General features: G+C 35.3%; 1 protein-coding gene across 1 annotated transcript in view; it reads right to left on the bottom strand.

Annotated features, from left to right (window-relative positions):
- Nucleotides 1-13,777, bottom strand: part of LOC138323341 (netrin receptor UNC5C-like) — an 86,517-nt gene that overhangs the window by 25,221 nt on the left and 47,519 nt on the right. The window contains exons 5-7 of the mRNA XM_069267894.1: nt 9,340-9,517; nt 5,541-5,708; nt 2,040-2,201 (exon numbers count right to left, since the gene is read on the bottom strand). Of these exons, the coding sequence (XP_069123995.1) occupies nt 2,040-2,201; nt 5,541-5,708; nt 9,340-9,517 (508 nt within the window). The remainder of the gene's footprint in view (nt 1-2,039; nt 2,202-5,540; nt 5,709-9,339; nt 9,518-13,777) is intronic.

Genomic DNA, 13,777 nt, shown 5'->3' on the forward strand with positions numbered 1-13,777 from the left:
GAGATCTGGCATGTTAAAACCATATCTTTTTTTTTAACATGCTTAAAGATGCATCTCTGGTAGACACCATTTTGTAATGCTGAATTTCTAAACTTTTTCCATCCAACATAAACTTTTCAAGTGACAGTAGTTAAGTCCCTGATGTGGCCTTGCATTACCAAGTAGAGACTTTACCACAGAAGGTTGTGATCGTATATCATGAAGCCTAAAGTTTTTACACAATTTTTGTCCAGCGAGCGATCAGTATGTCGGTGTGGCATGGTCAGTGTTTTTACACAGTACCATATCCTACTCTCTAACCCACAACACTTTCTGCCAATAATTCCAACATCACAAGCCTCCTCTGACCATTAATGCAATGACAGGAAGTCGTAAATGCCCAATTTTATTTTCCCATTTTCGGTTCCATCAACTTTTCTTGCTCCAAGCTTGACAGTTTATTTCCTCTTTGGCGTTAAAAATGAGCAGTAACCGTGGTTAAGTTTGTGAGTTTAGTAGAGCGCGAATGTCTGATTGTCGCATGCGACACCAAGACGTGGCAAATACACATGTAGGATGTTTTCCTGTTTATCGTCTCCATTAGTGACAAACATGTTTACACTAACGCGTAAATAAACTACTGGCCCTATGTCTTAACTCGGTGAAAAGCTACTTAACATTTACAGATTGGTTCGTCACTCTATACCTTCGTTTAGAGAAAAGCTATATCCATATTGTTTTCTTTTTTCGACTGAAAGTGCATTAATGATAGTCCAGGGAATTTGATTTTTGTACTTGGTGTTATAATAATATGTTTGGTTGTGACCTTTTTGGTTCTGCGTTTTAAGGTAGCATGCAGTGTAAAAAGATTACTAGGATCCCGAGCTCGGCTAACTAGTCCCTGGGTACCACTAAAACACATTGCCAGAGAATCAAGATATTCTATTCTAAGAAATCAACACTTTATTTCCTGATTACTTTGATCTCGGTCCATAACCCACATCCAATCAGATGATGAAATCAATTAGAAGCGGAATCTAAATCGCCTAAACTAGGGTGTACAGGTCTCGCTGGGACCACTACCCAGAATAAAATTGGGATGGTAATCTCATGTCGGATGAATCTTCACGTTTTACTTTGCAAGGTTATGTTTCCAATAACCTGCCATGTAAAATAGATGTAATGTTACTGCTGATGTACATGAACATTTTGACGGAATTCAGTTTCTGATTTTTTGTATTTGGTTCCTGACAAACTGAACACAAAGGAAGTAAGGTCTCCCTGTGAAGATCAATCGGTTGTAGACACCCCTAGCAATGTTTCCTGGGAAATAATTTGATAAATAAATATAAAGCACCCTTATCTGTTTATTTCAGCAATTCAGACTAATGTCTTCAGCTACTCCTCCGTATTTCCTCCGAATTATTCTATCAGTGAAAAAAAAGCCTTTCCATAATGGATGAATTGATCAGTGCTGGGTCGTTAATTTTCCCCACCACGGCTACTTACTCTGCAGACTGCCATTAACCATGTTGGATTTCAGCCTATCTTCCTGACTTGCCAAAATGCTATCTTACAATGTCAAACAAAATTACCAGAGAAAAGCTTGTCATATCTAGTCTAGGTATTTGTAGCAATATAATACTATCATATTTAAATGTGTATGCTACTCTATTTCAAATGCAGTTTTGACATGGGGCCACCTAGGGGGAAACCCAAGCATTATATTGACCTGTATACTGGAGAGGATAGTTGAAAAGTCTGGAGATATAAAACTGTATTAGGGATGTAGCGAGGTAATTCTGGTGCAGAATCTAGGTTCAATCACTTTTGTCAAACTGTTGTATTGTTATATCCTCCCTGCCCTCTTATGGTGCATTTAAAAAAAAATATCTATGTTAGAATATTAAAGTTGGATGCAGAATATCAGAGAAATGTTTGGGAATGTGATTCGGTGCCATAAGGTGAACAGATTTGACTTTCTCTATGTAAATGTCCTGCGTTGATTAAGTAATTGTGGTATGGCACTTTGGCAATAGTTTCCAGGGGAGATAACCTACCTCGACACATTCCTCCAGTACAGTTAGTGGAATCTAGATCGTTTCCGCTACAGTAGCCTCCGCCATTCTTCGGAGGGGGATCGTCACAAGACCTTCGGCGATGATGTAAACAATCAGGACTGCAGGTTGACCAAGACGACCACATCGACCAATGACCTCTCACTAAAAACAGGAGCAGATAACTTTTTCATATAATCGTAAGGTGTTGATACAACGGATAAATTGCGATTTGTAAATAAGATTTTTTGCAAAACATTTTATGATTCAGCATTACTCTTTAGAATTAAAATTTACTATTCAATGAAATAGTTTTTCATCAATTTGGAAAAGATAAAGGTTATAATTATTGTCTATATCAAATATCAATCAAAATTATATAATATCAAGGGAGATAACTCTAAAAAGCAAATATCAAAGGAAGTAAATTCACAAAAAGACAGTGTAGAGATACAAGAAAAGAAAGAAAAGAGATGAAATAAGTTAAGAGAGTTGAAATAATAAAGAAAAAACGAATATAGACTCCTACATTTAGGAGGGAGGGATTTATAACTAGGGGTAGGGTCATCACCACACAGACACACAATACACATTACAACTCCCATTATGTGGTTTTTAATATTTTATCAAACAATACTGAATATGATAGCTGTTTATCAAACTGAAAATGTAAACTAGACTGGGCTTTGATTGATGAAAATGATGCTCTTTGCTTTAATCAACTGCAGACTTGCTTATTACTGTCATTAAGTTTCCTTTACAAGTTATACACAAGAAAGTTATGATTTAGAAATACTAGATATATATATTCAATGAATGTCGATTTACCTTTAATTGTCCTGAAACCGCCGCATCTGATTTAACCGAAACCTCTCTAGAAACATCTAATGATAGGACATTACTATGAGAGACTGCCCGGGAGAGGCTCGCGACAGGGTGACATAACGAGGCTGACATAACGGTATAACCAATGTAGCGCGATTGCTGATGACACGACAATTGTTTTAATCATGTGATACTGTATTGACTAATCAGAAACAGTAATACATAGGTATAATAATAGGATATATAACAAATATACAAAGATACTGGATATATTTGGTAAGGAAGCTACTTAAGAGACATTTTATCCTTCCTAGGCTTACCTGTGTCTATATATGGAATCCAGGTAAGTGTGGAGCAAAAACAGGTATACAATAGTTAATAGGTATGATTGTGTCAAATGATTACAGGTTAATTTGTCCAGTTTAACGATGGTAGACTTACAATATATACTTTCTAGGCAGATGTTAATGGATTAATGACAAATGATTATAAATTAACAGAAAGTTGATTGAGTGATTGGTATGTTAAGTAAATAATACATTAATCAAATTTCTAATTCTGATTTTACCTCATGCACCTGGAGTTTCTTAACAAACCTATTACTGACACTCACTTTTATTATAAATATTTAAAACAAATACAAGCTCAGTGTTCTCAAAATTTATAGTTTGAATGTCAGTGATGTTGTTAACAATGAAATGATATTAAATGGAAGTTTTAGGGATGATTAGTAAGATCAGATATGTATAGTGAAATGATGTCAATGTGGGACAGTAAGATCTGGTATAAATGATGTCAATGTGGGACAGTAAGATCTGGTATAAATGATGTCAAGGTGGGACAGAAAGATCTGGTATAAATGATGTCAAGGTGGGACAGTAAGATCATCACCATCACGTTTTGGGAAAACAAGGAATTATGGATATTAAAATAGACCTTAAAATTAACTATGATTATAAAAAGACTGTCCATCATAACTTATCTAATCCTAAAGCCATCCCTGACCAACACTACCAACTGAATAAGTTCACTGCTGTAAGCTAGATGATGTATGATTGTTATAAACCAACAGACCATTATCGGCACAGGACAGCATCTTAGTCAAACAAAGGAACTTTAATGAAGTCATAAGTCATCATACTGCAATAAGGTTATCAAACGCCACAAACTCATTGTGATGTCAAACATCAAATTGATCTAGATTCATGGAAATAATATGCTAATAACAACAAATGATGCAAACACTTTCCAAACATCTAATGGAACCTGATTCATGAACACATTATGGTATCCCCACCATTACTACCAAACATTTAATTGATCCAGATTTCACATAGCTGGAGGTCCTATAATTGTCATGGTCACTAAGACTCGAGTAGGGTTAACTATGAGAACGATAGTCAGATGGCCATAGCAATTTTTCACCATAATCATATTCATCAACAATAAAACATTTTTTGCAGAAATGTCAAAAAAGATTTGCAGTAATTTTCAGTAATATCTTTCTCCGGATGGACCTCCATTTCCTCATTACATCTTCCATAAGATGCATTGGGTAATACCAAACTCCAATATCAATCTTGTATCATGTGATATTATTAGTATGGAAGCCTCTTACAGAATGATGGTTTGGGTTTGTTTAACCATTCTTCTCCTGATAATGAACCTGTTCCAAAGATTTATTTATATCACTTGTCATATGAAATGACTATTTACATCAATTATTTTAGTTCTAGATTTCGGTTACATCATGCCATACACTCTAGCTTTATGTCAAAAATGAGTTATTTAAATAACTGTCTGATTTCCCAAGGATCACTATAAAACATCGTGGAATGTTAATAATTTGGGAAGGGATGGCAAAAGAACCTAACAACATTATGTTTCGCTACTTCTAACAACAAATCACATGACTTATGTTTGTACATTCCTGATCTCCTCGACTCATGGGAGAGTTGTTTCTGCTCTCTGTTTTTTATTGAATAAGTTGTAATTATAGAGGGAATGAATTTGGCTCCAGGGAATTAAGAATAGTCTAGACAACAGAGCCCTGTTCTACTGGATATGTAATACAACACACTATTAACTCACCCCTCTGGCTCCCGGGGCCCTACCACTGGGTCAAGATGTCAACGAACCCTAAAATAGTCGCCCATTTTGAGGGTGCAGTACTTTACTATACCACAACTGTGACTGTGTACTAGTACCACAAACCATTTCTAACTGAGTGCTGGCCTTTCCTTCTGAGCATGTTTCCAATAACCAGTATGGAGCCTACTTAAGTGTCTCTTGAGTAACTTGTCTGGAGTAATTTATGTGGTGAAATCTGACATGTGTTTAATACAGAAAGAAACTAGCTTTTATCTGAAAGATGATCAAATGAAAAAGAGAAAACAAATCAACGAAAAGGTAGTTTTTTGTATCCGTACCTAAAACTACTTCATCAAATTTAATGGTAATGTTTCCTTGACAAACACGAAAAAACTTTCAAAGAAATTGGTTTGTAGGCAATATCTCAAACAGCATGTAAACTAACTGGCATTGAGTACAGACTAAAACCTATTACATTACCAAACATCTCGAGGGCACATATTTCCTCCTTGTCAAACAAAACTTGAAATGGATAGAGAGAAAGTGAAGAGATGATGAGAGGACATGTCAGCACAGCCGGAGACTTACCTGGACAAATAGGGGTACATTCTGTTTTCTGGCTGGTCTCCCCGACACAGGGGGCACCCCCATTTAAGGGGGTAGGATTTGTGCATGCTCGGTAACGCTTCTGGTTGCCACGACCACATTTGACAGAACAGGATGACCATTGACTCCATGTTGACCAGCTGCCATTCACTGAAATTTAAATCATTAAGGTTTTAATGACTTTGATTAAATTTTAATAAGCCACTAACTAATGAACTAGGCAAAACTTTTAATGGATTATCAAACTTTAATGGATTTATATGATTTGTTAACAGTGATAGGTAATTGTAAAGGAATTTCCACCAAATCACTGTAACACCATGTTAGTATCCATCCCACATATGTACATACAGATTGTACCAAAATACTCTTCATATCAGAGGCATGAATCTCTTGTCATAATGAATCTGACCTGAAACTCAATCACCCTCTGGTCTGACATCCACTCCTTGCAAAACATTTTAACCAGCTAATTGAATTTAAATTTTTTAGACTATTTGATCTTGCTGCACATCTCCCGACAGTGGTTCCGCTTGATTAGGCAGTGATTGGGACGGGCAATCTGTTGTGAGCCTAACATTTCGGCCCGGGGAAGGTGTGTAACGATGAAGAACTGTACCAGACATGGTCTGTCAGTAAGCTCTGTTAATGATCAGTAATATGACTTAAACCAGTAAACAAATTCAAACTGAAACTGTGTAAACCTGACACTGTGGTCGTAAGTTATACCTATCCAAAAATCATAGCTAGGTGTCTTTTTTTTTGGTATACTGATGGCAAGAAAAATCTTGGGGAAAAAACTCTGAAGAATTTCACAATGAAAAGTACTTTATTTGACCTTTGCCCTTTCCAGTCCTTTTATAGATTACAATAATAACAGGCCGTTGAGGTTCAGACAGGGAATAAAACCCTTACCAGGGGTTTGTACCTGTGTTACATTTATATCACACCCCTTCAGGGACCAATTCCGACAGAATCCAAAGTCATTAGGGACATCATTACCGTTATGATGAAGAATTATTTATGTGATTTGGTATGGAGCATACTTCAAGTTGTAAAAGTCATCACGCTTCAAATGCATTACATAATTCGCATTGAAGTATATCATTAGGTTTTTTTCCTCACTTATGAGAGACCTGAAATGGACCCCATGCTCTTGTATCACTGCATTAACATTTCCACCAATGTATAAACGACAATAAAAAAAACCGCATTTTTAAAACAGACACCAGTAAGATGTGCTGGAGAGTCGTAAATTTCTTATCCACATCTGCTCAAACATTTAACCCTAATTATAGCTATGATTATTTATCTTAGATATCAAAAGTAAAAATGAATCATTACTAAGTTATATAACGATGTACCTTTATCAGGATATAAATCTCTGACTACCACAGATTGACAGGAAAGTCCTTGTCACTTCACAGAATTACACAACCTAATTACAACATAACGTCACTTCACAGAATTACACAAGGTAATCAAAACATAATGTATATTGATATTAATTCATTTAACATCTCTGGTACAATTAAGCATGCATGCTGATATATATACAATTTTTTTTAAATATCAGAAAAGATGTCAAGGTCATCTTTGATCAGATTTCATGGAGATGTGTCGGTTTGTAAACCATCAGAGAGTTTTAATCACAATACCAGATCATACAAGTATAAAACGCTTCCCCATTCTCTCTCTTTGATCACAGGACCATGAAACAATAAAACAGTGTTAAAAAAAACTCAACAATAAGCTACAGTCATTTATGTCATGGATGTACAAGATCGACCAAATCAATCTTGTCGGTTGTCAGATGTCGTCCCAAACTCATTAACGCATCGCTTATAAAAACCTTTAAACATAATATCCAATCTATAAAAGAATATACAGAACATTTTCACGATCATCTTGGACATGACATAGAGTTTATGTGCCTGGAGTCATTCCAATGATTGTAAGTTAACGCATCAATTATCCAAACAATAAAACGTCATACTTTCCTCTTCCTCTCTATCTTTTATCAACTTCGTTCTGTATTTTTTCTTCTTCTGTTTTTTGTTTTTTTTTAACAACTATCAATGAATTTCCTTTAATTACCAGGTAGCTTCCAAGAACCTTAAATAAATGCAATGTATGATTATCTCCCTTAGATTGTTGAATATTATCTCCCTTCCTTAACCACAATAAGTAAACATTCACTGTTAGACTTACAATAAAATAATTGATAAAATAACAGATTTATATCAAATATCTACTTATTGAAGTTAGTGAACTCTAAACCATAAAAAATACAACAAGTTTATTTGATTTAGTACCAGATGTGTAGAAATTTGTAACTTACTCCATGTGTGTTTGACCATCACTGGTGGTCAACATGTTTCTGGCCATCATGTTTAATTCCAACTGACCACAGAAGGCTATAACAGTCAGTTTGTAACATGAAGTTTTCATTAGTGGGACCCATTCATTTTTTCTTCCATGGAAGCTGCCCATTACCAAAAAATGCACAGGTGGAACGGGACAATTTTCTCATGGTTTTATCTTTGAATTTCAACTGGCCTGACTTTCAACACCACATAACTCAAGGGTATGTGGAAAATGTAGTGGGATATGCTGAGAACCTCCTCTCACTTTTCCAATAACAAAAGCCATTAATAAAATATCAGTCAGATGCTCAGCTGTACCACCAAAGGAGAGGAAACATCTTTTCTACCCTGTTGAAATATGTACTGAAATACACTAATTGATTACCCTAGGTCAGGGTGCACTCATAAATCCTTAATATTCTACCTCCAATGAAGACTTTTAAAATGTCTATTAATAATTTAAACATGTTCCAAGTATGTTTATATCTTTTATCAAGGTTATATCAAAGATTTGCTAAACATTCAAAGCAGCAATTAAAAGATTTTTGCTTTTTTTTTTAAATCTTACCTGTGAACCCAGATGTACCCCCTTTTGGCATCTAAATGAATAGTCTTTTATTTTAATTTTATTAAAAACAATATATAACAGGCACTTAAGGAAATTACTGAGGAATCAATGAAGAGAGCACTTAAATCAAGGTCTTCCTGATGATAAACTATCACTTTATCTAACTTTGGAATGACAAATAAATACATGTAATCTTTACTGATGAAAACTTTAAGTTCTACGTTTTCAGTCAGAGTGATGCTGGTTGAGTATCTGTAGTCTTATCTCTATGTATACTGACTTCCCGTTGATACCTGTAATTAGCGCTGTTACAAAACACACCTGCCCAAAAGTGACATCCGAGTTATAATAGAGGAGATTCAGTTTAGTCCTTACAGGACCACTGACCAAGTGATAGCCTTCACAGTACATAGTGTCATGGTTACGAGGTAAACATTGTCAATATCACAAACATAATAACAGAAAACATAAATAGGACTTGAATCAAATTTCAAACGGCATCATTAACCATATAAATGGATTGTTCTCAGTTAATGGACATGAGAATGGCCGTGGATGTGGCGATGGATTATATACATACAATTAAGTAAATGGGCTATGATATTGTTATCTGCTTGTTATTCCATCCCTCCATCCTCAGCTACACACAGTCACTATAGATAAGATCACTCACAAAAATACTGAAAAACCTATTAATAAATGAAATTTTTATCAGCTCCATTTCAATTTTTCATCTGGTATTTACTCACCGTGTAGACACTGCTCCATCTGATGAATTTTTACAAGAGCGAGCACATCACTGAAATACAGATCTGGTCATCTGTGAAATCTACCTATCGATACTTACCATAAACAGTTAAGACAGCTGATTGGCTGAGACGCTTAGCAACGACGTTTCGAGCTCCACATGTGTAGTTTCCTGTATCAGAAATACGAACTTGCGGAAACAGTAAATTTCCTTCACTTGATATGATATTGTTGGTTTTTCGAATGTCAATTTCTTCTCCATTTTTGAGCCAGAACACCTGAAACAACAAATGTTACATTTGATAAGAAAAGGGATCCACGTTTGTAATATGTATTACGACATATTTTTTGTATGATAACATATTAAATACAAAACAATTTTAATTTTGTCTATCTTATTCTACATAGTGAGAAAGACAAAATACAAAGGGAAATAACTCTGGTCATTTATGTAGAGATATCCTTGATTGGGAAGCCTCAAGAATAATTTTTTCTTAATTAACTTTGATTTGAGAACAAATGCCATTGATTTCTGTAACATCATTTAGAATTATATGGACACCTGTACTTTTAGATTTCAGGAAAACTCATAAAACATGAGTTTAGCCAAACAGTGCTTTTTTAACGAAAAGATCGAGTCCAGACTTTTCTTTTCAGCTGACCCTAAACCCCAAGTATTTCCAGTTAAAGGTTAATTTTTTAAATGACATAAAGTATTTGGCACTCTTCCGATACTGATGCCAATCTTGAAAATTAAGCCTTGAAATGACCTTATATAGTCTTTTGTATTCTTACTATTTCTTCCTTCTATTCAAAAATAATTATTTAATTGATCACTTAAAAATGTACAGAGCAAAACAGACATCTTGGTGTGTTCTACAACCACAAAGGGGCTTGTCGATAATCTTCAACACTAGTGATACACCACCAGGACAGGGTGTGATTTTTGTGCATGTCAAGTTATGAGCCATAATTTTGGTAGGTGTTCTACTATGTGAAACAAAAGCCGACACTCCTACATGTCCATCTCGTCATTGACACAACAGAAAGTCAACGATGCATAACCACATGTAAGGATCACATTAGTATCTGTTTCGCCAGCACGTCTTTGAGGGTAACCCTTTACGTCATGAGCTCTTTATATGTAACTTTTGTTAACTTATAACCTCAACAAAAAAAAATTGGAATTTGAAACGGAAGTGACAATCAGTTTGTGATTCACAATGAGATTGCTATATGTCAGTTAATACAGGCGCTCTGAACAGGACGACACTAAATTGTAACGTAACACGGAGGTTAATAGATGGTCTGGAATCACACAAAGACCAACACAAACTAATGCTTGGTCAAGTCTGTCTAAGGTCTATATATGAAGACAAGTAGCTCTAGACACGGCTGACCTTGCCAGCCCTTTTGACAAGTTTGTGTATACCCTAAACCCTGTACTTCGCTCCTAATCACAAGTTTTTATTTAATACCAATCAATTCGGCCATAGAATGTTTGAGCGTGTAATGATATCAACATGATTTTAACAGAGCCATAAATTGAAATAACTCAATAGTATACATTATTAGGCGGATAGGAATCTCATCTTGGGTGTTCTAAGTGAGTGATTTACACACAATGGACCTTTTCTACCTATAATGGACATTGTTTTTAGCAATGTTGTGTTGGGTGAAACGAATACCTCCAAAAACATGATAGTTGTACCAGATTAATCGTATTGTCCATTTATGCAGGTGTTCCATTCAACAATCGTGGCCAATTGAGCCCAGAGCCATTACCCCCTCCCTCAAACATAGGTAGATACACATATAGCACCTTCATAATGACTTAGTGTTGACATATCGAGATGTGACCAACGTGATAAAAAAAGTATTAAGTTCCGATATATGCACTCGACCTTATCAAAAAATAGTACTAAATGCTACTACCTACCAAACAGTAATTCCCTGGGATTTTTCTATCATGTGGCCTTCCAGTAGTCCTACCATATACCCAAAACAGATCTAATGAAGATTATCAGGAAATTCAAAATATGTATTTGAATTTCGCTTTTGTTAAGAAACATAATATTTATCGATTTATTTTGATGATATACAATTCCTTTCTGTCTGCCTTCAGATATCTACCAATGATACAGAAATATTTTAACATAAATCTAAAAACACTAAGCTTGATTTTGTTAAGATTTAGTTTTGCGTTTGGTTTAATTTTACACGCCAAAAAATGTAGAAAAGCCTTATCACTTCCATCAGAAAGAGGCTCAATTTTCCTTCCATTTCAAAAACAGAGAATTTAATGGAGTCCGTGTACATTTCATCTGGAGGGGAAACCACTGTGCAGAGACGGTAAACATTCCAATAAAACGTAGAAATACTTTCAGAAATCTGTAATCAAATATCTTTAGGTCTTCATAAAACTCTGATAAGGCTGCAAAAGACCTTTAAAAATATGCCCCGAGATTGATTTATTTCCATAACCATTCCACATTCAATTTCGTAAAAGCTAAACAAAACTTCAAAGACATGCACCTGTATTTGGAGAACAAATTTGACATTACCTATAGAAGTGTGTAAGGCATTTAATCTGTAAGTTTCGCCCTTAACTGCTGTTCATTTCAACAGTGAATGGAGACTGATAAAATAACTCTTATAACAAACTATAAAATTTCAATGAAATTATGATAATTTCAAGGTAGAATTGGATCTGTCTTTGACAAAAGCGTATTAACGAACTCGGAGAAATAGACAGGTCGCGATAACCATCTAGTCCCTCGGAATGACAGGTCCTTTCCGATCTTAGTCAACAGTGATTGCTTTGTATTTGTCAGCCCAAGTCTATATCAATTATAAGTGGTTCTAAAATTCACCTTAAACCACATATATTATGCAATCAAGTGCACACTCCAATATACTCATCATTCCACGTTTTTTTCATTGCCGAAAGGTAGAAAAAGTTTACATTGTAAGATTGAATGGTTGTCACAAAAACCTCTCTTTCCGTCTTAGCTTTGTTATGATTCCTTTCATTGATAAGCCAGCGTTTGGTCGGATGCCCATTTCTCCAGTCACCCCAAGAGTCATTATGTGAAATGTCAGGTCATTTTCTCCAAACCCAATATCATTTAAAGTTTATGATTCCAATTATCAAAAGTTTGTCAAAAATTTGTTATGTACAATTATGTTTAAATGCCTGGAAGTAAAGTAATTACCACGAGACACGCAAACCCAGTAATACTGTTCTGGGGTAGTACCGCTGCCTAATTATGTAGCTGGGTGTATTGAAGCATAGGGCTAGTCCACTCCCTCCGTAATTATGTATCGCAGTCGATATGTACTAATCACAACTTTTAGACTTCATCAAAGGTCATTCCAATATCACACCAACAAATACAAATATCAAAATCTTTCTCAAAACCAGCAAAAACTTTCATATTGCCATGTGCAACGAAACCAATTAAGTAACACTGCCCACCTTATATAGAACTTGGATTTCCTTTTAGCCAGCTCCTGCACTTTTCCAAACGCTTGAAATTGCAAGGTGTTTGAATGATCATCAATAATAATCGCGAGATTTCTATATTGATAGCTTGCCGTTTGAGGAATGTTCTGTACATGCTTGATTACATTTTTCATTTCCAGTTTTTATGTCTGGGTATCTTGAGAACTATAGTTTGCTTTCTGGTATTAGACTCAGATATTACATACATCTGATGAAATCTCATTTCACGTAAATCTGCAGTGCGGTATGATGTATTGGTTTTAATTTCTAGATGCCCACCTCGTAAGTTCAATTTCTGTCAATCTGATGATGTCATGGTAAGACAATATATTCTTGTCTTGAATAATATCCACACAAAAGATAAATTTTCTTTCAACTGAAATTTTTATGCCCGACAACAATGTACCATATTGACATTGTATGTGTCGTTGATTGATGCGAGTCCCGTTATTAGTCATACAGGAATGCTCACACTGAAGTATGTTCGTTTCTGTGGGATTTATCTAATCCAATAATTGACAATATAACTTACATAATTTCCCTTGCCTACCAGCCCTACAGACATCCCAACACCCTTCTCCCCCAGCTTACAACCTACCAATATCCAGATGAGTCACAAAAGTTTTAGTCATCTGCGACAAAACTGCTTGCCTAAAAAACATTTATTGACAAAAACAGCAGCAATTTAAATTCAAAAATCCTTTTTTTAATCTTAGAACTCTGGCAATCAAATTACAAAAATCTGTTTTAAGAGCTGTAGAATTTTCAACATTTGAGAAGAGGAAACATTGAATGGTGAAGAGTGGTTGAGTATAGCGTGCGAAGTGAACACCTTGTCGTAGAGAGAGTCACATCTGCTGTAGGAATGAGAGGGAACTTGATCCGAGTTCTCCTATCCTAATTACAGGTATCACTGGTATACCTTCACGCAGTTGTGACAGAATTCAAAGCCAACTTTCGTATTTTTGCTCTTATGAATTCAATTACAGCTGAGAATAGCGGGGTATGAAGTATACCCGCTGTTTACTTTGTG

The sequence above is a fragment of the Argopecten irradians genome, chromosome 5 (genome assembly GCF_041381155.1).
Source record: "Argopecten irradians isolate NY chromosome 5, Ai_NY, whole genome shotgun sequence".
NCBI lineage: Eukaryota > Metazoa > Mollusca > Bivalvia > Pectinida > Pectinidae > Argopecten > Argopecten irradians.